This window comes from Cetorhinus maximus, chromosome 17 (genome assembly GCF_964194155.1).
Source record: "Cetorhinus maximus chromosome 17, sCetMax3.hap1.1, whole genome shotgun sequence".
Taxonomy (NCBI): domain Eukaryota; kingdom Metazoa; phylum Chordata; class Chondrichthyes; order Lamniformes; family Cetorhinidae; genus Cetorhinus; species Cetorhinus maximus.
The window spans coordinates 60037397-60061629 of record NC_135895.1 but is presented as its reverse complement, the minus strand read 5'-3'; the positions used below and the strand labels follow the sequence as shown (position 1 = coordinate 60061629).

The 24233-nt window shown below is 41.9% G+C and overlaps 1 protein-coding gene across 1 annotated transcript in view; it reads left to right on the top strand.

The window, feature by feature from the left end:
• Positions 1-24233, top strand: part of sgip1a (SH3GL interacting endocytic adaptor 1a) — a 213855-nt gene that overhangs the window by 68765 nt on the left and 120857 nt on the right. The window contains exons 3-4 of the mRNA XM_078561770.1: positions 20659-20683; positions 23983-24039. Coding sequence (XP_078417896.1) covers positions 20659-20683; positions 23983-24039 — 82 coding nt within the window. The remainder of the gene's footprint in view (positions 1-20658; positions 20684-23982; positions 24040-24233) is intronic.

Sequence of the window (24233 nt, the reverse complement as noted above, 5' to 3'; positions counted from 1 at the left end):
CGACCTACAGCAGACACTTCAAAGCACTGGAGAAGTACCATCAGTGGTAACTTCAAAAGATCCTCCAAATCTACTGGCAAGAAACAGCAGCGTCATCTCCTAAGCCAACATGCCTAGCATCGTGGAGTTAATCATTCACAATCGGCTCCACTGGGTAGGACATGTCACCTGTATGCCTGACACAAGACTCCCAAAGCAACTATTCTACTTGGAACTCGGTCGCAGCAGGAGATTCCCAGGAGGACAGCAGAAACAGTTTAGAATGTCCTCAAAGAGTCCCTGAAGAGGTCAAACATCCCTGCTCACTCCGGGAGACACTGGCTTGTGACCGACTAAAATGGGGAACGCTAATTCGGGAAGGCACTGAACACATCAAGAGACTTCTTTGGGAATGTGCAGAGGCAAAGCTAAGGCATTGGAGGGAGCGCACAAATCTCGAACCAACCTTTGCCAAACCTTCAAGCAGCACATGCCCCCCATATGGCAGAGTCTGCAGACAATGCATTGGACCTTTCAGCCGTTTCAGAATCCATCAAATTGGTGAGGAAGCAAGCCATCCTCGATCCTGAGGAGCTGCCTAAAAAGGAGAAAACATATTGCAGTCCTCTTGATGCATAGAACACCAATGACCATTTTAGGACTCAGCTGAGTAAGGTATGTGCCATGCAATCCAATCTAAGAGAAGGCCAAAGGCACATGTTTATTTATTTTTATGGGCTGTAAGATTTTGGGTTCAGGAGCCACAGATGCCTAAGATAGGCAGTCGAATATTTGTGATTATAAAGTAGTTTATTAAGAAGAAACAGTTTAGATCTAATGAATTAAATAAATAACGGCCAGCCAATGTGAAACGCACGCTGAAAATCTCAGAACTGCCAGGATGGGGGCAGGAAGTGGGCCTGCGATGATGTCATCCTGGGTGTGGGTGAGCGCTTCAAGAGAGCTCCCTGAAGACAGACAGCTGCCTCAGGGAGCTGCAGTCCCGCAAATAATGAAATGAAGTACTTAAAAGCTGCAAAAAAATGTCCACACTTCACAATCAAGCACCTGAAAGCATACCTCATAAAAATGCTATCCCAGATATTTCCTTTTATTTTATTTCCTAACGGAAATTTCCTCTGACCCTTGGATGAGGTTTCATGAAAAACATAAAGGCCGCCTGGCCGATTCACCCGTCCGCCAACCATAACGTTGGACGGGCCATGAAAAATCGCAGACAATTGCGCTGTTTTACTGCTTTTCAGGCTGAGATTCTGCAGCATTGGGTCTGTTCATTGAAAGTGGTTGTTAAAGACCAGCAACATTATTACATGTGGGAATGTAGGAACAGAAAAGGCCATTCAGTCCCTTGAACCTGTTTCACTATTCAATTAGATCATGGCTGATCCTAGCTTAACTACATTTACCTGCCTTTGATCCATATCCCTCAATCAATTTGCCTAATAAAAATGACAATATGTCAATCTAAAAATTTTAATTGCCTTCTGGAGGAGAGAATTCCAGATTTAAGCTCTCCTTCATCTGGAAAATGTGATTCCTGGGCAGAATTTAATTCAGGTGAGGGGGTTCCACCCACTGGCTGGAGAATTGGTGAAAGCCCTGTGGGGAAGCCCTGCTGCATTAAGTGCTAGTCAGGCTTCCCTGGGATCAAAGACCCTGGGGGCAGAAAGCCCACCCCTGAGTGGTGCAGGCCAATCAGAGGCTAGCAGCACCTCATTGCCATCAGTGCCACTAGCGGGGTGGTGGTAGCTGCAGGCAATGCACCAAAGGCCCTGGATCAGTGAAGACCCAGGCCATGGGTGAGTGAGGGCGGGATGGGGGTCGTGCATTGGGGGTTGGCATCCATTGCCCACTTAAGAACCTCGGTTGGCATCAGGGCAGGAAGGCCACCCACAAGCCTTCCCACCCTGGGCAGAGGCAGGAAGGTGATGGGGTCCATAGCCCACCCTGCCTCCAAACTTGCCTTGGGGGAGGGCATTAAATTTCACCTCTGATTTGAATACTGAATGTTCTAGCTCTTATTCCCCCTTGTTCTTGATTCCCTCGCAAAGCTTCTATTTGTCCAAACGCTTTTGTCATTTTTAACACCTCAATTAGATAATCCTTCAAACTTCGAAACTCAGGGAGTTAAAAGCCAAGTTTATGCAAGCTCTCTTCATAAACTAACTCTTTAATCCCTAGCATCATTCTGGTGAATCTATGCTTTCTCCTCTTTGGAGCAGTGTCAAAAGCTGAGTGCAATATTTCAGATGGGGTCTGGCTAAGACCCTGTACAACTGAAGCACCAATTCCTCACTTTTGAATTCTAAACCCCTTGAGATAAAAGTTAACATGCTGTTAGGCTTTCTGATTATGTTGTGTACCTAGCTTATGTACTAACATCTAGTGATTCGATACTGTGGACACATAAATCCATTTGCTTCATCGACGGCTGTTGGAACAGGCAGGCTCATGGCAGATGAAATTTAATGCAGAGAAGTGTGAAGGGATACATTTTGTTAGGAACAACAAGGCAACAGAAAATAAAGGATACAACTATAAAAGGCTTACAGGAGTCACAGCACCTAGGGATATATGTGCACAAATCATTGAAGTTGGCAGGGCATGTTTAGAAACAGTTAAAAAGGCATACAGGACCCTGGAATAAGAGAGATTTGATAAAGGTGTTAAAAACATGGATGGTCTGAACAGAGTAGGTAGAGAGAAACTGTCATTGGCAGAAAGATCAAGAACTAAGGGCACAGACTTAAGATGATCAGCAAAAGAACTAAAGGCAACATGAGGAAAAACTTTTTTTACCCATTGAATGGTTAGGAAACGGAATTCACTACCTGAGTGGTGTGGTGGAGGCAGATTCAATCGTGACTTTCTAAAGAAAATTAAATAATTAGCTGCAGAGGAAAAAAATTGCGGGGCTACAGGGAATGAGCCAGGGAGTGGGATTGGCTAAATTGCTCTTGCAGAGAGCCACATGAACTTGATCGGCTGAATGACTTCCTTCAGTGATGTCACCATTCTATGATCCTAAATTGTAAGTCGAATCTTATATCTGTGCTGTGCTGCTGTATAGCCATATGTGATAAGCACTCAAAAGACGATAATGTCATAACAGCTTTGGTTGGTGAATACCACAAGAATAATAAGATTTAAGTACACATTTTGTGACATGTGTACTTAAAGCAAATACTTGCTACAATAATTACTAGTAAGTATTATTTAAACTCACTTCCTCACATCTGTTACCCGCCATATTTGTAGGAAATATAACCATGCCTGTTTTTTTCACTGACTCTTTACTGGACTGTTTGCCCATAAGTACCAACTAAGGAAGGTTTCAACAGGGCCACACGGCTTACGTTATGATGCAGTGAAGGTCATTGATGAAGCAGCTGAAGATGGCTCGGCCTAGGACATTATCCCGAGGAACGTTTGCTGTCAATGTGGCTCTCTGCAAGAGCAATTAAGCTGGTACTGCTCCACCACTCATTCCCCATAGCCCTGCAATTTTTTCTCCTCAGCTAATTATTCAATTACAACCTTGTTTCAAACATGGGCAGAAGAGCTGAAGTCAAGAGGTGAGGTGGTAGTGACTGCCCTTGACATGAAGACAGCATTTGACTGAGGGTGGCATCAAGGAACCCTAGTGAAACTGGAGTCAGTGAGAATCAGGGGGGAAACTCTCCACTAGTTGTACCATACCTAGCACAAAGGAAGATGGTAGTGGTTGTTGCAAATCAGCCACCTCAGTCCCAGGACATCACTGCAGGAGTTCCTCAGGGTTGTGTCCTAGGCCCAACCATCTTCAGCTGCTTCATCAATGACCTTCCTTCCATCATAAGGTCAGAAGTGGGGATGTTCGCTGATGATCGCACAATGTGCAGCACCATTTGTGACTCCTCAGATACGGAAGCAGTCCATGCCCAAATGCAGCAAAACCTGGACACTGGGCTGACAAGTGGCAAATAGCATTTGTGCCACACAAGTGCTGGGCAATGACCATCTCCAACAGGAGAGAATCTAACCATCTCCCCTTGACATTCAATGGCATTACCATCACTGAATCCCCCGCTATCAACATCCTGGGGGTTACCATTGACCAGAAACTGAACTGGACTAGCCATATAAATACTGTGGCTACAAGAGCAGGTCAGAGGCATGGAATTCTATGGTGAGTAATTCAGCACCTGACTCCCCAAAGCCTGCCCACCATCTACAAGGCTCAAGTCAGGAGGGTGATGGAATACTTTCCACTTGTCTGGATGAGTGCAGCTCCTACAACGCTCAAGAAGCTTAACACCATCCAGGTCAAAGGAGCCCACTTGATTGGCACCCCATCCACCACATTAAACATTCAGGCCCTCCAGTACCACACAGTGGTAGCAGTGTGTACCATATACAAGATGCATTACGGCAACTCACCAAAACTCCTTCACCAGCATCTTCCAAACCAGCAACCTTTACAACCCAGAGGGACAAGGGCAGCAAATGCATGGGAACACCACCACCTGCAAGTTTCCCTCCAAGCCACAAACCATCTTGACTTATAACCATGTCTCCATTCCGTCACTGTTGCTGAGTCGAAATCCTGAAACTTTCTTCCTAACAGCACTGTGGGTGTACCAGATGGGCGGCAGGGTTTCAAGAAGGTGGCTCACCACCACCTTCTCAAGGGCAGTTAAATAAAGGCAAAAATTGTTGGCCTAACCAGCAATGCTCACATCCCATGAAAGAATTTTTAAAAATTCTTTAACTCACTATGCACAGCAGCATTTCCAAGGCACCCCCTCCATGTATTTGCTTACTGGCTTTCTGGAATGTTCTATTAGTGAGAAATGATGTCACTCTTTAAACTCCTTGACTTCAATCCATGTGAACTGGGTGTTTAATTCAGAGAGTGTACTGACTTTAATTTCAAAATCTGTTTTTTTTCATTTCTTTAATAAATGTGTTTTATTCATAGGTCATAAGGATAAACTTTTATTAAAACTTTTGCTATAGATTTCTCACTCCTTTGCCATTTACTGATGTTGCTCTGAAATAAAATTACACCAGCCGAGAAATTTTAACACCAGTCGAGAAATTTTAACTCCACCCAGATTCTTCTATTCAATACAAAATTCAAGTAAGTAATTTAAAGTAATTGAAGACGCTATACACTCAGCACCTTTAGGCCGGGATTTCCCGGCCCTGCCATAGTGGATATCCCTGTGGCGATGCAGATGCAGCGAGCCATTCAAATCTCTGTTGACTTTAGCGGGACCGAAAGATCCCGCCAGCCGCTGGGGGAGGGGCCAGAAAATCCCACCCTTAGAATTCAAAATGTCTAAGTTCACTGTTTTCATAACCTTGATTTGTGACTGGCAGAGCTGGATTAAGAATTGCTGGGGTCCTGGGCTGCTTTTTCAAGACTGCTTTGCACACCCGCTCATATAAACCCCACTCACCAACCCCGATCCATAAAAATACAAACCTGTAGGTAAATGCGTGAGAGAAAACATTGGGCAGAATTTTTCGCAGACCCTTGCAATATTTCAGTCGGCGGGTGCGCGTGGGAGACGGAGGCACACCCGCCATTAATTAAGAGGCCAGTTAAGGCCCTTGACACGCCAATAGTTGGCGATGTTATGTAGCTCGTGCGATTTCTCGGCCGCCGCATGGGAAAAACGGGCAGGCGGGCAGGCCACAATTTGCAAAAGCCCATCCACGGGCGGGATAAGACGGGTCAGCAGCATTGTCAATGTGAGTTGTGAGGAGTTGTGGAGACCATGTGCTGCTGGTAGCTTATTTAAACTAGACAGCTTCACCTTGCTTCAGAGCTGTATCCTGAGCATTTCTAGGCTTCATTTCAGGACTCATAGTTGCCTTCCAGGCCCCCGGAGGATTCAGACTGTGTGGGTCCACCCAGGTATCAGTCAGCCTTCCAAAACCCTGGCAGTGGGGAGTGTGGCCTCTGGAGGCATCTCCTAATACAGCTTCCAGGGGAGGGTCCTATGGGAGGAGAGGCGCAGGCACAGGAGGGCAGGGCCAGCAGGAAGTCCAAGGTAGAAGGAGCCGCAGAAGATGCCACTATCCTGCTGCCAGGGTTTAAGGCAGCGATGCAGCTACCTCAATATGTCCGAGGCGCAATGCCGAAGGAGGCTCCACCTCTCCTGGGAGCCCGTGACCTCCATTTGTCAGAGGATTGGGCCTGAGATCAGCTCCGACTGTGTGGATGGACACCCCATGCCAGTGGCTCTGAATGTCACAGCGGCCCTCAACTTCTATGCCTCTGGCTCTTTCCAAGGGTCAGTGGGGGGTCTGTGAGGAGTGTCCCAATCAGCTATCCATAGTTGCATCAAACTGGTGACAGACGCTCTGTTCAGGTGTGCATTGACTTTCATTCATTACCGTACGGATGAGGCCAGCCAGGCGGAGCGAGCCCGAGGCTTCGTGGCCATTGCCGGATTCCCCCGTGTCCAGGGTGCAATAAACTGCACATATGTGGCCATCAAGGCACCAGTGGGTGAGCCGGGTGCCTTAGTCAACAGGAAGGGCTTCCACTCCATGAACGTGCAGATAGTGTGTGATCACAGGATGCAGATTCTACAAGTCTGTGCAAGGTACCCAGGCAGCTCCCACGACGCCTACATCCTTCAGTGACCCTGGTGCCTGCATGGGTCTTACTGTATTTGGAATTGGCTGCTGTTCGTGGATGTTTCAGTGGTAATAGGAGCCAAGGTGAAGAGGGTAGTGTAGGTTGCTTAGGAATCATTCTGCAATCTTCTTTCTCCATCAATAAAATTTTGTACCAAGAACTGCCTTTAAACAAAGGCAACCTGACTGCTGCCTGGAAAGCCTAATTCCCTTGCATAATGTTGATCTTATGTTCCATGACTACCTTGATATTTTTGGAGTGATATCACTTGCAGTTCACGAAGGCCATGACATTTTGTGTAGGATGCATAGATTCACATGGATACAATCAGGAAGGTCCTGAACTTTGAAGAATCCTATAATGTGAAAATAATTCCACTGCTGCTTGATTCTGCTGCTGGTTTTTCCGTGTAAAATGTGATGAGATTGTTTGCCCTAGTGAATAATTCATCGGCCATCAGCTTAATTCACCTGCGAATTAGAGAGTGACGTATGTTTCTGATGTACCTTGTGCTAGCTTGGAATGAGTCTGAAGTCAGGAAGTGGAAGACAGTGATGATATTCACTGTCATTGGCAGCGCCTTCCCTGTGATGAAGGTTGTTTGCGGTTCAGTTTCAAACAGATGGTACAATTCTGTTGATGCCTCCCTTTTTTTTCAGAGATTTCATGTATGGGTGACTGGGTCCAAAGATATAACTGTGGGAATAAAGGCAGATGTCTGCCATCCTTTCTTTTCAACCTTTCCTACCCTTCAAGTGACACAACAGGAGAATGCCTATTCCCAAAAAAAATCATTGTAAAAGCCAAAGATAAAGTACACTTCCATGTGTGCTGGAATGCAAAAAGTAAATTTTTAAATGCTAACTTCCTGTCAGCCCAAAATGAGTTTGTCAGCCAGCGTACCTTTGACAAGAAAATGTGGAAGCAGAGTGTGCATATTTAATAATATTAAAATTAAGCTCTTATTTTAAGCAAAAGCATCTTATACCTGTACAAAGTGAATAATAGATCACTGCCCAATAAGATGAATGTTGAACCTACTTATGAGTCCTATGCATCCTTTGTAACCCAGTATCACCCAGCCAAAGCAACTGAGAAATTCAACCTATCATTACACACTTCATGGCTCGTGACAGTGCAATTATTGTAATATTCAGTGACTGCTGCTCCCAGTAAAAAAGAGCCAAATTTTATGTTTATTGGATAAATACCCTTTTTCAAATTAATAATCTAGGGCAAGGACCAAATCCAGATGAAAGTAGAAGGGAAGGTACAATAAATCAACATGTAATTTGATACTAATTTTTCATTTCTAACCAATTCAGGGCCATTATTTTACTGTGACCAAGTGATCAAATTGTAACTTTTATTGCGTTGGGAATTTTATCAGTGTTTGGGAATCACATTCTGCAATTCCAGCCATTCATAATTAGTATTATATGTTTAATGTTAATTAATGAATCAGATTCTGTTTTTATTACATGGGATTATAGGATTTTCCATGATTTTGACTGGTGATGTTGAGATTCTTTTTACTCTTCCTAATCTTGGTTATGCCCTGAACTTTACCATTCAGAATAGCTTTCCAGTTATATAAAAAAAAGACTTGAGTTCTGATTTTAATCTTTTGGTGGTGGCAGGCAGCAGATGGAGCAGATTGACTGCTTGACCTCACTTCAATGGGAAGGAAGATCTGGCAGGATGTAGAAAATAATGGCTGATCCACTATTATTGCATTTTATCACCAGTGTCAACAGTTAAAAGCAGCCCTTTGGCTGCAAGTATTAGGCCCAATTAATGAATAATATGTGGCTGCAGAGTTAAATCATTACGAATGGCAAACAAACTACTCCTTGGTGGTACATCATATACTAACTATGAATAGCTGGCAAGACATTGCTGTTTCATTATCTGCTGATGAAGACTTAATATGGTCTAAACAGAATCCTTCTGAGATTATTCATGCACATTTAATAAAAAACAAAACATTAATAACAAATTTAATAAAAGCTTTTTCCTTAATCTTCCTTCTGCAATCATGCAGACTTTTGAAACCTAAGCTTGGTGTTGTCTACACCTGCCATGATTTACCTCACCACCTCTCTTTTTTAACACTGATTATGCCCTATGAAACTAGCCTAGATCTTTTATGTTTCTCAATTGACTAACAAAACTGAGCAGGCTAGTTAAGAGTAGGATTTGTCTGCCAGCACCTGAAGTGATGATAATATGGGGCATTCAGCATCCAACAGTGATCTTTCTGGAAATTTAGTACAAATTAATCAGCGGTCTAGTTCAGTGAGGCACATAAACAATTTTCTTCCGTAGTTTTATTTTGATTGGATTTTTATTTTAATACTTAATATTAGATAGCTCCAGATGTGAGTGGAAATATGTCACATAACCTCAGGTTACCGTGATTTTTATCCCTGTTACTTACTTATATATTTTTTTGCTTCTAAATTCCAAATGCACTTTTCCACCTACTTGCAATCCTACTGTTTTGAAATCAAAATACTTTGTACTTGAATTCATTCTTTCCCAAGTGTGCCTGGAGCCCCATGGGCTCCTTGTAAAAACATAAGAACATAAGAAATGGTAGCAGGAAGTGAGGTACTGTCCTTCTAGCTGGTCCCACGTAATCTGTCCAGTGAAGTTGTGCAGGAGGGCCCAGCAGATACAATCCTGAAGTAAACGTTCAGATTGTTGGCTGCTCTGGAAAGTAAATTGCTATAGGTTTAATTGCTGCACAATCTGCCTTATCTACATTACAGGCCAATTGAAGCAATACATTAACTGAAGACCTGTGTACTCTCAATTGATTTTAAGCCACAATTCACAGCTTTCTTTTCTAACTTTTGGAACATCTCCAGCTGTCAACAAAGTTATATACAGGACTTATATGCAATTAATAGATTTTTAATCCAAAAAAAAAGGATAAAACAAATTGGCATCAAGATTATCAATAAACCAATCAGCTCATCATTTACCCAGATGCTGCCTCAACAGTCACTTCCCACTTCCAACTTCCTGCTACCGCATTGCCTCTGTTCAGTCCTCCAAATACTACTCCCAGCAACAAGTGGGTTACTCTTGTCTCTCTATATAGCAGGAAGAAGCTCCTGTCCTCATGAAGGTTCCCACCTACTGTATGGAGAGTCTGCAAGCCTTGCCATTAGCACTGGAAATGATATTGAGAAAAGATAGCACCAGTTCTGTGCATTTGCAGCTGGACTGGTGTGACATCAGGTTTGAGTGGGCAGGAGACAAATGGTTGGCTATGAGCATTTTAGAGTTCAGTCTCATTACTTTTTTGATGATCAGAGATCATAAAGAACTTCCCTCCAGAAGGCGAAATAGGTGGACTGACATTTTTTTTATTCATTCATGGAATGTGGTATCACTGACAGGGCCTTTGAGAAGGTGATGATGAACCACCTTCCTGAACTGCTGCAGTTCTTGTGGTGTAGGTACACCCACTGTGCTCTTTAATAGAGGGACTTCCAGGATTTTGACCCAGTGACAGTAAAGGGGCAATGACATATTTCAGAGTCAGAATGGTGACTGTAGAACCATATGTGTTTGCAGCACAGAAGAAAACTTTTTACCACATTTCTCTGTTCTCTATTTGCTAGAGTAGTCCAATACTAATGTAACAGCCCCATGATCTTCCTAATTTTGTGTTTTCCTCATCTTCAAAATTTAACTACTCCGCTGTAAATTATGCAATTATCTTTACCTCAAATGTCTCATGTGACAAAGCATTCCATGCTGTCTACCTAACGGAGTTGCTGGATTTAGGCTGTGGCTCAGTTGGCAACACTGTCTTGTCTCCAGGTCAGAAAGTTGTTGGTCCAAAATGCCACTCTAGAGACATGGGCACAAAAATCTGTGCTGATACTCAATGCAGTACTGAGAGAGTGTTGCACTGTAGGAGGTGCTGTCTTTTAAATTAGACATTTAACTGAGGGCATGTCTGCTGTCTTAGGTGGTAGTAAAATATACCACAATACTGTTTTGAAGGAGAGCAGGGCATATACCCCCTTGTCAACAATTAACTTCACAAAGACAGATTATCTGGTCATTATTATTGTTGTAGGGTGTTGGATACTGTTTGGTAGGCCTGAATGAAGTCTTTGTAGTCTTAAGTAAGTTAACTGTATGTATTTATTAACTACAAGAACTATGTACATATGTACGGCAAAGGGTTCAAGCTAGGAGCTGTCTCCATGCTTGCTTATGCACACGGCTCTGTCCAACACTTGACTGACCCCTAGGTATGGGTCATGTGTTCTCTTACATCACCGTGTGGATGTTAAACTACTAGGTCTCATTTCACCCTGTATATGCCAGGCCCTTATACTACACCTCCCCCAAGTCTTTATCCAATGTATTTCAAGTTACCCTAGTTTGCCCCATGTATTTACATCATTATTACTACCCAATCTTTCCCATTCAAATCTCTGAGTTCATAGGTTCAGGCGGTCTGGAGGCCTTATAACCCTTCCATATCTCAATCGTACTATTGTCGGAGGAATGGTAAGCTCTGTCATTGCAGGTAAACTCTGTTGATTTGCAGGTTATTCTGGCATCTGGGTATCTTTTTATCCTCTTTTTCTATTTCTTGGTATTGAACCGCTCTTAGTCAATTCAGTAGTTGTGGTGGTACGTGGTTGCTGTGCCATCCCGATTCTTGTGGGGTGGACAAACGTGATCATCTTTATGTCATTTTTTCCTCTTCATCTTTCATCGTGTGGGTCATCACACATCTTTGTTACAGAAGATGGCTTTTCCTGTGATGGGGGTGTGGTTTTTTAGTAAGCTCACGGTTGTGTTTGGCTGTGTGCTGTGCTGTTGGTAATGGATGGCTGCTGCTTGGTTCCAGCATCATCTGTGTCTCTGTCCTGCTGGCTGGGGGCTGCAGCGTTTGCTCTGTGGTCAGTGTCGACCTCATCAACAGTCGTCGGAGCCGGAGGCTGAGCCTCTTCTGGTTGTTGGTTGCTCTCTTCTCGAACCTCCGCTGGAGGTGTTGTGGTAACAATCTGAGTGGTTGACTGGTCTGACCAATGAGGGCTTTCTGGCACCTGTAACCAAAATGGATAAACCTGCTCTGCAAAGAACGAAGACAGCTCAGAGCTGAAGTCCCAGTCAGGATACTCTTTCTTGTTTGAGCTCTTGGGAACTTGCAGTTCTGTATAATTTATGACAGTGGTTATCTTGACATCGTCTGCCAATTTGAGGAGATTCAGGGCTACACAGGCATCTCTGCTTAAGAGAGAAGAAGGCTGGTTATGGATGACGCATGTCAGCTTGAAGATTTGTTTGCTGCCATACATTAGTGGCTCCAGAATCATGCCTATGACTGGAAGTTGGATTCCTCCGGGCCTATAGAGAGTGATGTGTCTGTTGTTTGAAAACAGAGGTGTCTCAGCCATGGTTCTTTGTCTGATAGGACTGTAACACTGGCTCCTGTGTCCAGTTTGAAGTTTGTGAGATGGCCATTAACCAAAATGTACAAATCCAGGATCTTTGACCTCACTCAAGAAGCATGACTGTGTCCTCTTGATATGAAGTCTCGACCTCATGAATCATCGTTAGGTCTTTTGTGCATTTAAATGTTTTGTTCTTGCATAGCTTGCCGAAGTGTCCAATTCCGTTACATTGAATGCATTGCAGGACATTGATCTTGCCTGTGGGGGCGCTTTGCTTCACTGCGCTGGCATGGTTGCTCTAATGGTCAGTTAGGCTATTATTTCCCTTGGCCTGGAGTGCCCCTGTTTCTGTGCTGTTTAACTAACTGGACTGTGGGGTTTCCTTTGTACTACGGTTTACTTTCTCCTCTTATAATGGACCTGCGCTGCACATGGAGTTCAGACTGCCTAACAATCTGGGTAGCTTTCTTGAGGGTATCTCCCTTTACTTGCAGCATGTTGGAGAGGGTGTTGTCCACTGCTCCTACAACTATTCTATTCCTGATAAGTTCAGACTTTAAGTCTCCATATTTGCAGCTTTCAGCCATGCTGTACAGATCATTAATGAATGAGTCCACAGGTTCTCCTGACTGATGGTCACGCTTAATAAATTTAGCCCTTTTGAGGATTTTGGTATTTCTTAAGTTAAAGTAAACATTGAATGATTTTAGTACTTCTTCAAATTTAGCAGATGATTCATTGATTCTTTGTCCAGGAATAATATTGTTCACTATTGGGCCTACTGATTAAAGCAGTATGTTAACTTGTTCAGCTTCTGTCTTCTTATCCAGACCTGAAGCAATCATGTATCTAAGGAATCTTTTTCTCCAAAGTCCTCAATTATGTGATTGATCTGGGCCTTGGATAAGTCCAAGTTGATTTGAAAGAGTGGATTTCTGCTCCATGGTTAAAAATTTTGAAGTGTATGTTCAACTTTAAGAAGTTGCTGAAATTCAATCTGACGCTGCCATTCATTTTTAGACAAAGGGTTTACCGCACTTGCCTGTTTTGGTGAGCTCCAGCTGCAATGGCGCTTGCGCTCAGCCTTGAAAAAATTTTGAACAATGGCTGCTTGGATCGACGAGCTGCTGACTTCTCCATTTCAGCGCTATGCATTAGTGTCACAAAAATGTTGATTCCTAACCTTTGCTGGTCTTTAAAGCTGATTCTTTAGACGCAATTCTTCTGAATTAATTTTTTTTTTTCCTTTTTGGGGCAAGCTCAGGTGCCAATTTGACGCAACACTAAAGGGGAGCACTTCCTGCACATGTGCAGATACAATGAGGGACACCATAGTCAATGTCACCCTGGCTGGCTGGATTAGGGAGGTGATTCTCTCATTCTTTTAAAAATTTTAAAAATGAAGTATGGATAATTTTTAACTTGGAGCGATTCACAATGTCATTGAAACTAGAAGTAGCCATGGATGGCGTAAACAAAGAATACTGAGCCAAAAACTGCTCAGAAAAAAATGCAGAATTATTATAGAAATAGCGACAGGTGAAAATGCAGATTAACTTGTTTTCATGCATTGCTATTTAAACCTTAGTTGAACAAAGCCAGATCAGTATAGTCCTGGCATAGTCTTTTTCAGCCTGAACTCATATCAGCGTTATACACATATCTCTATACATTTGTAAATATAGTGCGTAATTCTGGATGGGAATGTACTTGGGGAGACAATTTGTTAAATTGGCCTGCAAGTCATTGATGAAAATGAGTGAGACAGCAAAACTTTTTAAAAATTACTGAGCTCAAAAATAACCTCAAAGCTAAATCTATAGACTGGTGTGAAATGTAGTTATTGTATTTTACTAATTGTATTGGCTTACAGATTGAGTTGATAATGAGTGTATCTCTGATCTCCCCAATTCACATAGTTAAAACATTTTAGAGATTGCCGACAGAGCGTGATCAGACACTGGGACCAGAATTTTTCAGCACCCCTGCAGCAGGGCCAGGGAGCCATTGAAATCTGCATTCACACCTGCAGGACTGGAAGATCCCGCTGGCAGGAAGGGCTGGAAAATTCTGGCCTGGGAGTCGTGATTTTATTAAAAATTGGTTTAAGAAGCTTCTATAACTCCTGACACAGTTTTGATGACATCACTGCTTTCTTTGCGCATGCACACAGCTTGCGCAGGCGCAAATAAAACTTTCGTTTGGTGTCAGGAATTACAGTGAAAGCACTTTGGGACATTCTGAGGTCTGGAAAGGTGGTATATAAATGCAAATCCTTTTTTTCCTTTTTAAATGAAGACAGTAATGCCTTTGAAGTCTATCCTGAAGCAAAATGTAGTTGCAGTAAACCTTTCTGTTTTGCTGTGAGATTTAATGAGGTTCCATCTGCTATTACCAGTGTTCTGTCATCAGATCAGCCTACTTCACGCCAATCCAAAGATTGATATTATTAAATGAATTTAACTTCATTTAATACTGTCATTTTGTACCACATAATGCACCAAATTATTTTGCAATATGTGAATTTTGTGGCTATTAAGTTGACTGTTGCCAGTGAAGGCAAATGGTATTCATTTTTGTTTTGACCAGTCAGGAGAGGAATGCACAATAAAGCACCCTCTATTCTACCCAGCAATGAATGTTGGCTCCAGTCCCCAGGCTCATAACAGCATGCCCACCTGCACCAGTCTGACATTTTTCACATCTTGAATTTTCTCTGAGTGAGATTGTCAGTTCATGCTAATTAGTACAAAATTAGGAATGGTTATTTGCCATGCACTTGTTCTCATTAGGAAGATATTCTTCAACATCTTTGTGTGGGATGAAGGTACCTGGCTTCCAAAAGACAGTGTCAGCCACCCAAAGCAGAACAATACTATAATTGCAAAACAGCCAGTTTGCCCAATATACTACATAATTAATGTGATTGTAAATCAACAAATACAGAAAATGTAGACGACAGAATGTTTGATACTTGGAATACTCAACCACAAATGGATAGAAATCCAATAAATGTCGTTGTCACCCAGAATCTCCCCACAAGCATTTTGGCTACTCGAACATCCTTGGATCCATAGAGCCATTTGCACCAGTAACTGAACTAAGATTGTTCAAACTCTTTTCACATATCCATGTATATGATTAATATTTGAACTCTTTGTGGTCTAGTTACATCTGCTGGAAAATAGGTTACATTCATAATTTAAAAAAAATTATATATTTGTAAGTCTTAGCTGTCACATGAAATCATTTTGATTACAATCACTAATTGGTAAAAAATAATTACTAACATTGTCCCAGGTGATGCACAATCTTAATAAACCAGCTGCAATATTCAAATGCACATGGTTTGTCTTCTCACAAAATTAATGCAATATTGTACTTAATTCTGTGAAACAAATTACCCTCACTTATCATGCAGGAAAGAAAGACAAAAATTAGCTTTTAAAAAGTGAATTGGGGTACTCTAGAGTATTTGAATTAGAAGCAGAACGGTGGCATCAGCTGTTCAGCCAGTTGCTTTTGCTAATGTCAATCTTTCTGGCTGACGCCACAGAAGGTACTGTAGGGGAGTTTTTATATTGACCTCATTCTTGTGTTGCATAGAAGTTGACACAGCTATCCTTGGTCTTGTCAGAATTATGGGAATCCCCTGGACACCAACTCAACGTATTACCAGTGGGGAAATGTGAACTTACTCAAGGGGGTGCAAGTACAAAATATGTCGTTCAAAAATATCCCCATTTTATAGAACATTTTCATTTTGTGACTTCTACACAAAGGAATTCTTCAAAGTACAATATGATACTGTTTACATCTTCTAAACAAGCACCTCAGCCTTCTCAGTAACCACAAAAACCATAGATAAGTTTGGAACAAACTTGTGTGTTGATGACAATTATTGATGCTGGATAGTAAGTAAATAACAAAATGTTGATTGTACCCAATGTGTTAAAATGACTCTTTGATCAATACCATCTCCTCAATCTGCAAAGTTTGGCAAATAATAGATTCTTTGTCAGAAATCTTGAGGCTCTAAACAAATCACAGGATTTTGATGACGCCATAAATCACAATAGAGGTTGAGTGGTTATGAACGTCAAGAAAACACTAAGAATCAATTATGGCTATTACCTGTCTCCCTGGTCTGACTTCTCTGAGAACCTGCACTGAGGTACTTTTTGCATTAAGATTTTTAAGCTACTGACTAATCATTGGCACTGTAGCTTGTGAAGAGCTGAAGTAATTTTGTGCTGTGATGCAGGTGCCATGCATGTGTACAGTCTATGCAATATATATTCCTCACTGGCAGTATGATAAGTGACGCATGCAAAGTTACAGTTGGAAAGTGCTAACAGCTCGCCATTATTTCATCCAAATGGTATTAGCCTAGCTAGTGGATGTTTGAAGGTTATTCAGCTTTGACAGACATTAAAGCAAGGTTGATCCTTTCCTTATGTATTGTTTAAACACGTTGTGCACTTTCCAGGAGGAATCAAATGAGATTATCAGTGCTACAGTTGGATTTGCTGATGCCCAATATGGGTTGATCCTGGAAACTTCACAATTTTAGGTTTTTGGACTTCAAAGCCACCTTTCATATCAGGAAGACAGGGTGGTAATCAGTACCAAACTTAAGTGCAAAATAAATGGGTTCAGAAAATACCTCATTATTATGGAAACAACTTCAAACAATTAGATTTTTTTTACATTATTGATTGCCGAGTACCAGATGTGTAAGTTAAAATAGAGTGGAGCGCTTATGCTTCCTCAATTGATTCCATCTCACTGACTGCAATTTAAGCTGCAGGTGGCAAGGCTGCTTGCCCTCAAGCCAATGGGCGCTCTTCAAATATGCACATCGGGCCCTGATTATGTCATTTGGGCCTGATCAGCCATTTTAATCTGCCACCTGAAACAGGGGAGCAGGGTTGGCTTCCTTGCCGGTCAAAACAAACTCACAGCGGCAGACAGGGCCAGAAGGAGATACCCAGCAAATAGTCACTTGGTAGTATAGAACTTGAGTATTGCTGAAAAAAGACATGTCTAAGCTTTTCATCTTGCACTCATCAAGACACTCGCAAGGAAACCAATATAAGGGGAAAACAACAATTTATACTGTTGGGGAAGAGAGTGCTGATTGGTTGGCAAGTGGCTTTACCATGGAGAATGCACCACTGATGGTGACTGACCGTTAACTGCCAAGCATTGTTTGAAATTTAAACCAGGCAGCTTGACCCTGATTGGCTAAGGCCTTGGCCTGAGGCATGAGTCAGTGAATAGCTGTCACTTATTTTGTTTAGCTGAAACAGGCACAATGTGTGTACATGTTCTTTCTGTCTGCAAAGAACAGGGCCCTATGTATTAATATATGTAGCTTCCAGTACATGCAAATGTGCCACACTGCGAGCCTGACTGACAATCTTAAATTGATTGTCACTGTAATTCTTAGCACACTGAGGATTATTCAGCAAATGTTGTCCAATCACGGAATCATAATTAATGTTGGCCACTATGGGCAGAATTTTGCCCTTAGTTGGCAGGTGGGCCCCACCAGCTTGGCGGTGGGTGGGCAGCCGAACTTCACCGCCGAAACGGGGCCCTCCCGCCATTTTGAGTGGGCGGGCCAATTAAGGCCTGCCCAGCGGGCTGCCCGACGGGAAGCGCTATGCGCTTCCTGTGCGGTGGGGGGAAGGATTCTCCAACTGTTAAAGTGCGCTCTTTCGTGCATGCGCACACAGCTCCCTGAGACTAAGTGCTGTCTCAGGGAGATTACTGACAGGTAAAAAAAGCTCCAAAAATAGAAAAATATTAAAATTATTAACATGTCCCCCTCATCTGACAATGTCACACGAGAAGGGACATGTTAATAAGAAACACATAAACTTTCTGAAACTTTTTAAAAACGGACATGAAACCTCATCCTGCAGGTGGATGAGGTTTCATGTATTATCATAAGCCCGCTGGGGCTCCTGGCCTGCCCACCAACCTTAAGGTTGGACAGGCAGGGTCTTTAACAATCTTAATTATCCTGTCAATGGCCTCAATTGGCCATTGACAGGTCGGCGGGCGGACAGCTGATTTCGCTGTCCACCCGCCTTCCTGAAAATTTAAAGGGACCGGGATGACGTTGGCAGTTCCTCCTGACGTCATCCCGCACCATTTTCCCATCGGCGAGCGGGCCCCGTCCCCAAATTGCCGACGGGAAAATCCTGGCCTATGTTTTAAGTTTTGCAAACGTGGGCTGGTTGGGTACAGTCTGTACCCTGCCCATTACGAAAAGGTACATGCTGTTTGATACGATCCGGCAGTGTTTGGGACATACGGCCTACATACCTAGCATCACACTGGCACTAAAATTCATACACCACATTACTCATTTGTATGATAGGCAGAACATCTTTTGGGCTTGACAGCAGCAGCATCCTGTGAGTGGCGAATACCACTCATGTTGCTACTGATTAGTAGCAGCGTGAAACAGCTGGCTTCACCTGTTGCTCAAATTTTTGAGATACCTTGCCCTTTCAGGGTATATGAACATGTACATACATGTTTTGGCAACGCACCCCCCATTCCCCTGCCACCAAGGGCCCTTGAAAATTCTGCCTCCAATTTCAGCATCAAGTACATTACTCCTATCAGCATAGACCAAACACACAATAAAAGTTAATTAATTCTTCTCCAACAATATGAAGAATGCCCCCAATGCACAAGAACAACGCTCCTATTTTTACATCCTTTGACTTCTCCAATTTGAGATACCACCTTTAAGATTAATATTCTTAATATTAATATTCTTCCGGCTGTTAAATTTAATGAAAAGTTGATGGACATATAGAGGGGTACAAGACTAACAGAATCCAGTGACAGACTTTTCTTCAGTTAACTATTACTCTAAATCTTGGTGCCATTGTAAAATGTGTCTATGAAAATTAGCCAAAACCCAGCTGCAAATGGTGAATGGAAAGAATTTGCTTTGCTAATCTGCATTTTGTAAAGAAAGATTCACCAGGGGCTAGAAATAATACATGTTGATCATTCAGCAAAGCATCTGTTGTGATATTGTTTGCATGCCAGTGCAGACAATGACATGTACCTTTAAGAAGCTGTATAGTGACATCTCTGTGACATCACCATGTGTGAGGCTGGAGTATAAAAGTATAGCCTCCATGTTAGATGCTCACTATTGCCTGTGTGACCCTGTGTCAACAAGACTCTATGTGCATCTTATGAGTCAGGCATACAGTCAAGTAGTCAGCCTATGTAACTGTTAGGACTCAGGCCAGATCAAGGCCTGTGCTGAGCTATATATAGTTGTTGCTAGGAATAAACTTCGGATACTTGTGTTTGACCAGAGCCCTCATCAGTATCAATATCTAACTTAGTACAGATAACATAGAGACAGATCCCATGAGGTTTACATTGAGATCCTCTACTTATATGGTGGAAGCAGACCGCGATATACCACGTCAATCAGCCCTCATTGAGGAATGAAGAAACCCACTGAAGAAGAGGGGCTTGATGTATGGCCATTGGATCCTGGTACAGGACCCTAACAGCAAAGGAAGATCATACCTAGGAGAGGTGGTGGGCTACAATCTCACAGGGTGGCCTCACTATAGGTTACACTGACACTTTAATCTAACACTTATATTTAATAATTAATCACGTACTCTGTCTTTGGATCCAGTTCAAACAAAATGCGACTAAACTGGGCTTACATGAGGAGGCTGCAAATATAGTGTATGAGTGACGGAGTACATCCTGTTGTCTTATAAGTGATATCTCTTTAAATTGGGAGAATATTCAGGTCTCAATTTAATTTTTGTGAAACCTGATTCTGTAGGCATGTCAACATTTTTTCCAATTATGTAGAGCCATTAGACAGAAGTATTGCACTGCAAAGCTGAATAAGAACTTCTCATCTGTTACACTTGTTAAATCACTGATTACTCGTGAAAGTGAGAAATGAGCACTATCACAAGAGAGGGGTTGTTGATGGGTATTTTTGTTCCTGTTAACTGAAGTTTCATAAAATCACCCACAACAAAATCACATGATTGACGGTCATTAAATTCTGCAAAATAATTTTAAAATGGGAAATAAAGCTTTTAGTCAACCCGTGCTAAGTGGGTATGGTTCCCAGCTCCTTTCAATAAGAACTGGGTGAGACTGTGCCAAACTCCATCCATGGAATTTTGCAGCTGAGAGAGGAATGAATTACACCCCTTCATTCTATCCAGGAACAAACCTAGGCTGAAGAAAATGAAAAGACTGCCTATCAATTGCATCACCTAGTTCCCCCATTGGTGAAAGATAGCTGGCATGCCCTAAAGAGAACTTGATCAAAATACGTATGTGAAATAGTCAAATGCTACAGCTTTTCCACCCAAATTTATGCCCAAAAATCTAGCTAATTATTTAGTATACCTGAAGGCAGAAGTCTGCCTACTGCTGGTGGTACCCACTGGTATAAGTACAGAAGAACGTGAAATAGTTTATAGTTGTCCTATATATATATCAATCATCATTAATTCTGCTTTTCTTACAACCATTCTTGTTTAAAAAGCAATGTTCTCTGTTTCCATACAGGGGTTCACCAGACCGAGATGGAACTGTAAGTATACAGAACATTTAACTACTGACTGGTTAATGTGCAGGTTAAATAAATACTTGATCAGACCAATATTATTTTAACAAAGCTTATATTAATGACTCCCTCCTATTCATATTACAATAGGTGCAATTGCTCGTGTTACTGCTTATGCTCAGAGTTGACACCAGGCTTTGAGCACCAGCAGTCTCACCAGATTGTAGGATTGCTTCCACTGGAAATGTTCTGCAAAATAAACTTGCTATTAAAGGTGTGTGATCACACCCAACATTGTTTGTGGAGAATGAGCATGGGTAACCTTTATTATTTTAAGGAAGAACCAAACTTTTAGTAAGGGCTAAATGCAGGGTTGTCCTGTCACCTCTGCATACACCTCTGATTTTTTGAGACAGTAGGGTACATAGGGAGCCTTCACTCAGTTATCCAGGATGCTCAGCACAAGTGTTCAGTAAGACTAGGATATCATTCCAGTTCTCCAGTATCAATACTGTTGACAAGGACAAGTTAAAGCTATGACAAAATATCCTCGTAGCAATATGGGGAATACTTGTGAACATAAAGTAAAACAACAGTGAACTGAAAACACATGATCAACAACAACAACCATTTGTGTTTACCTTTGTGCTTTTAAGCATCCCAAGTTACTTCACAAGAGCATTATTAAACAAACCTTGACACCAAGTCACATAAGGGGCTGGATTTTACAGGGTCCTATGATCCCCGTAGCCTTGGCAAAAAAGTCAGTGGGGAGCCTGCTCACGATTCCAACTACTGCCCAGCAGCAATTTAAGGCTAATAGCAGAATTAAATGCTTTAAGGCAAGACTTGCATCTCTTTCTTGGGAGGAAATCATGTTAGAGAGCTATCAGCCAATGGGATAGCCGACAGCTCTGTAGTTCCCGCAGTGCCAGTGGGAATGTTGACAACTGCTGGGACTACAGACAGTCCCACCATGCCAAGGAACCCAAGTAGGTCTGGGGTTGGGCTTCTCAATGAGGAAGTTGAGTGGGAAGGGGGTGGGGGACCAGGTTAGAGAGCGGGGATGACCTTTGTGGGAGGTGTCTCCAATCGGTCAAGAGGGCCTGCAAAGGAGGTCCCTACCCGCACTTGCCCAGCACCAGCCTGCGCGGCTAAAGCTGCTGGGCTTCCCACATGGCATGAGCCTTCCCCTGCCATGGATAAAATACCAGTTTAAATTTGGTCAAAGAGAGTGAGATTTTATGGAGTGTCTTAAAGGAGGAAAGAGCAGCGCAAGGATGAAGAAGTTTACAGAAGGAATTCCAGACCTTTTAGAGCCTAGGCAGCTGAAGGCCTGACTGCCAATAGTGGACAGATTAAAAGCAGGGATGCTCAGGAAGCCAGAATGGAGGAGCGCAGATACCTTGAAGAGTTATAGGGCTGGGGGTTACAGGTGGGGAAGGGTGAACCCATGGAGGGATTTGAGCACAAAGATGCAAATTTTAAAGTTAAGGCATTGCTTAACCAGGAATCAATAAAGTAGACTTGTGAGCACAGCAGTGATGGTGAATGGGATTTGCTATGAGTTAGGATATGGACAGCAGAGTTATGGATGACATCAAGTTTACAAAGGTAGGAAATAAGAGGTATTTCAGGGGTTAATAATATTAAGTATGATAATAAATGACAGAATGATTCATAATGTTTGACATTCACTTTGAGATTGTGCCTATGTTGTTGATTTGCTCCTGTCATCATCTTCTTGAACTTAAAATAAGTTATGCTTAATTCACATCGAAGACAAACTGTGTTTAGCTTCATTTAAGATTTGGTCTAGTAGTCATTTTCTTGATATCTCTGGCACAAACCTGGGAGCAGTTCATTCTCTTGGCGGCAATTGGTGTGTGACAAGAGAGCAGGAAAAAATAAGTGCTTTACCTTACAATTACACCGAACTTGAAAAATATTGATCAACAAATAGTTTTTAACAGCAGCTGCCCTGACGGTGTCAAATATGTTTTTAAACATTGTTGATTAATATTAATTGTGGTGTGAATACATCTGGCAACTCAATCTGTTTAGTGATTCTATCAACAGAATGAATATGTACATGTAATCCCATGTCTGATGATGAAGCTAAAAACTTAGGAATTTAAGATTGAAAAGGGAAGGCGGTTGGATCTTTTCATCCAAACTGAATAATAGATTTGTTGAAAAGCTTTAAAAAACAATCAAGTATATATGAGTTGAAGAGACAGTTATGCATGCTTTGGAAAAAGCTAGGAATTGAGAATAAGGGCAAAAGGCAAGTTGTGTTGTAGATCTTTCAAAAATGAGTGGGTTTGCTGGGTCTAATGGTTGTTTCAATTTTTAAAAAAACGTTCTCACGTATATAACTGCTCCTCACTGAAATAATCCTGAGGAATGAATATGATTTTCCTGCTGTATGCCTTCCACAGAAAGTGATGTTAAAGGAATTATTTCCTCTAACTTAATCATAGCATCTTTTTGTGTTGCTTCAAAATTCCCTGGAAATGGGATTTTGAGGTGGCAGATACAAAGAAGGGAAAAATACCCTTCCAACTACCATCTGTAGCAGAATGAACAAGATAGTACATCAAAGAAACCATACTTCATGTATACTCCCAAATTCCAGTCATCTCGGGGAATCACAGTTGGAAGACTTTCGCCCAGAAAAGTTCATTACTGTACGCATTCAACCAGTCATGGTAGCCATAGAGAGAGTGAAGAACATTACAATTTCTGTGGACTCAGTCCAGTGCCTACTGGAAAATGAACCTCACCTGCAGTAAATAGTCTAGCACAACTGTCACTGTTAGCTGCCAGAAGATGAATGCCCTGTCTATAGTGAAATATGGCCCTTCTGACATCAAACATCATCAGTGAGACATTTATCACTAATGAGTGAGCAGTTTATGAGTTCAAGCATAAAGGTACAAGGCAGATTGGAGCCCTTTTCTAACAGCCAACACAAACAAACTTGCCCCCAAGGTCAAAAGGGAGCTATTGGCTAATGACTCCCTCAAGTGCCCCAAAAAAAGGACAATAACCAATAGATAGGCAGAATCCTTGGGAATGTCATGGATCAGACAAACCCTAGGGTCTCATCAAATTATCCTGACCAGTAAATATGGTGTAGTTCCTCACCTACAGCCATACTGACAATCCTAAAGTTGCCAATGTATTCTCTTGTACCTCATGGGTGACAAAACTGGACAGTCACTGAATGAAATATGTGTATAGTTTTAACAAATATTTTCTATTAAAAATGTAAATATTTTAAACAGCATTAGTAATTTTTTTTTATTTCTAACCATTTTCAGAAGAAAAGTAATGGTGCTCCAAATGGATTTTACGCAGAAATTGACTGGGAGCGCTATGTGAGTGCAAATTTCATTTTGCTTCAAATGCAATATTTTTTTCAAAAGCCCTATTTTATTTGGAGGGTTTCAGTAATATTTCTACAAAAAGTCTCCAGCTGAAGACAAAGTGGCATTGACTGAATTTTTTAATATATATAGGGTCAGGTTTAATTATGTCAGAAAGGATCTGCTTTCAAAACTACCTTAATTCT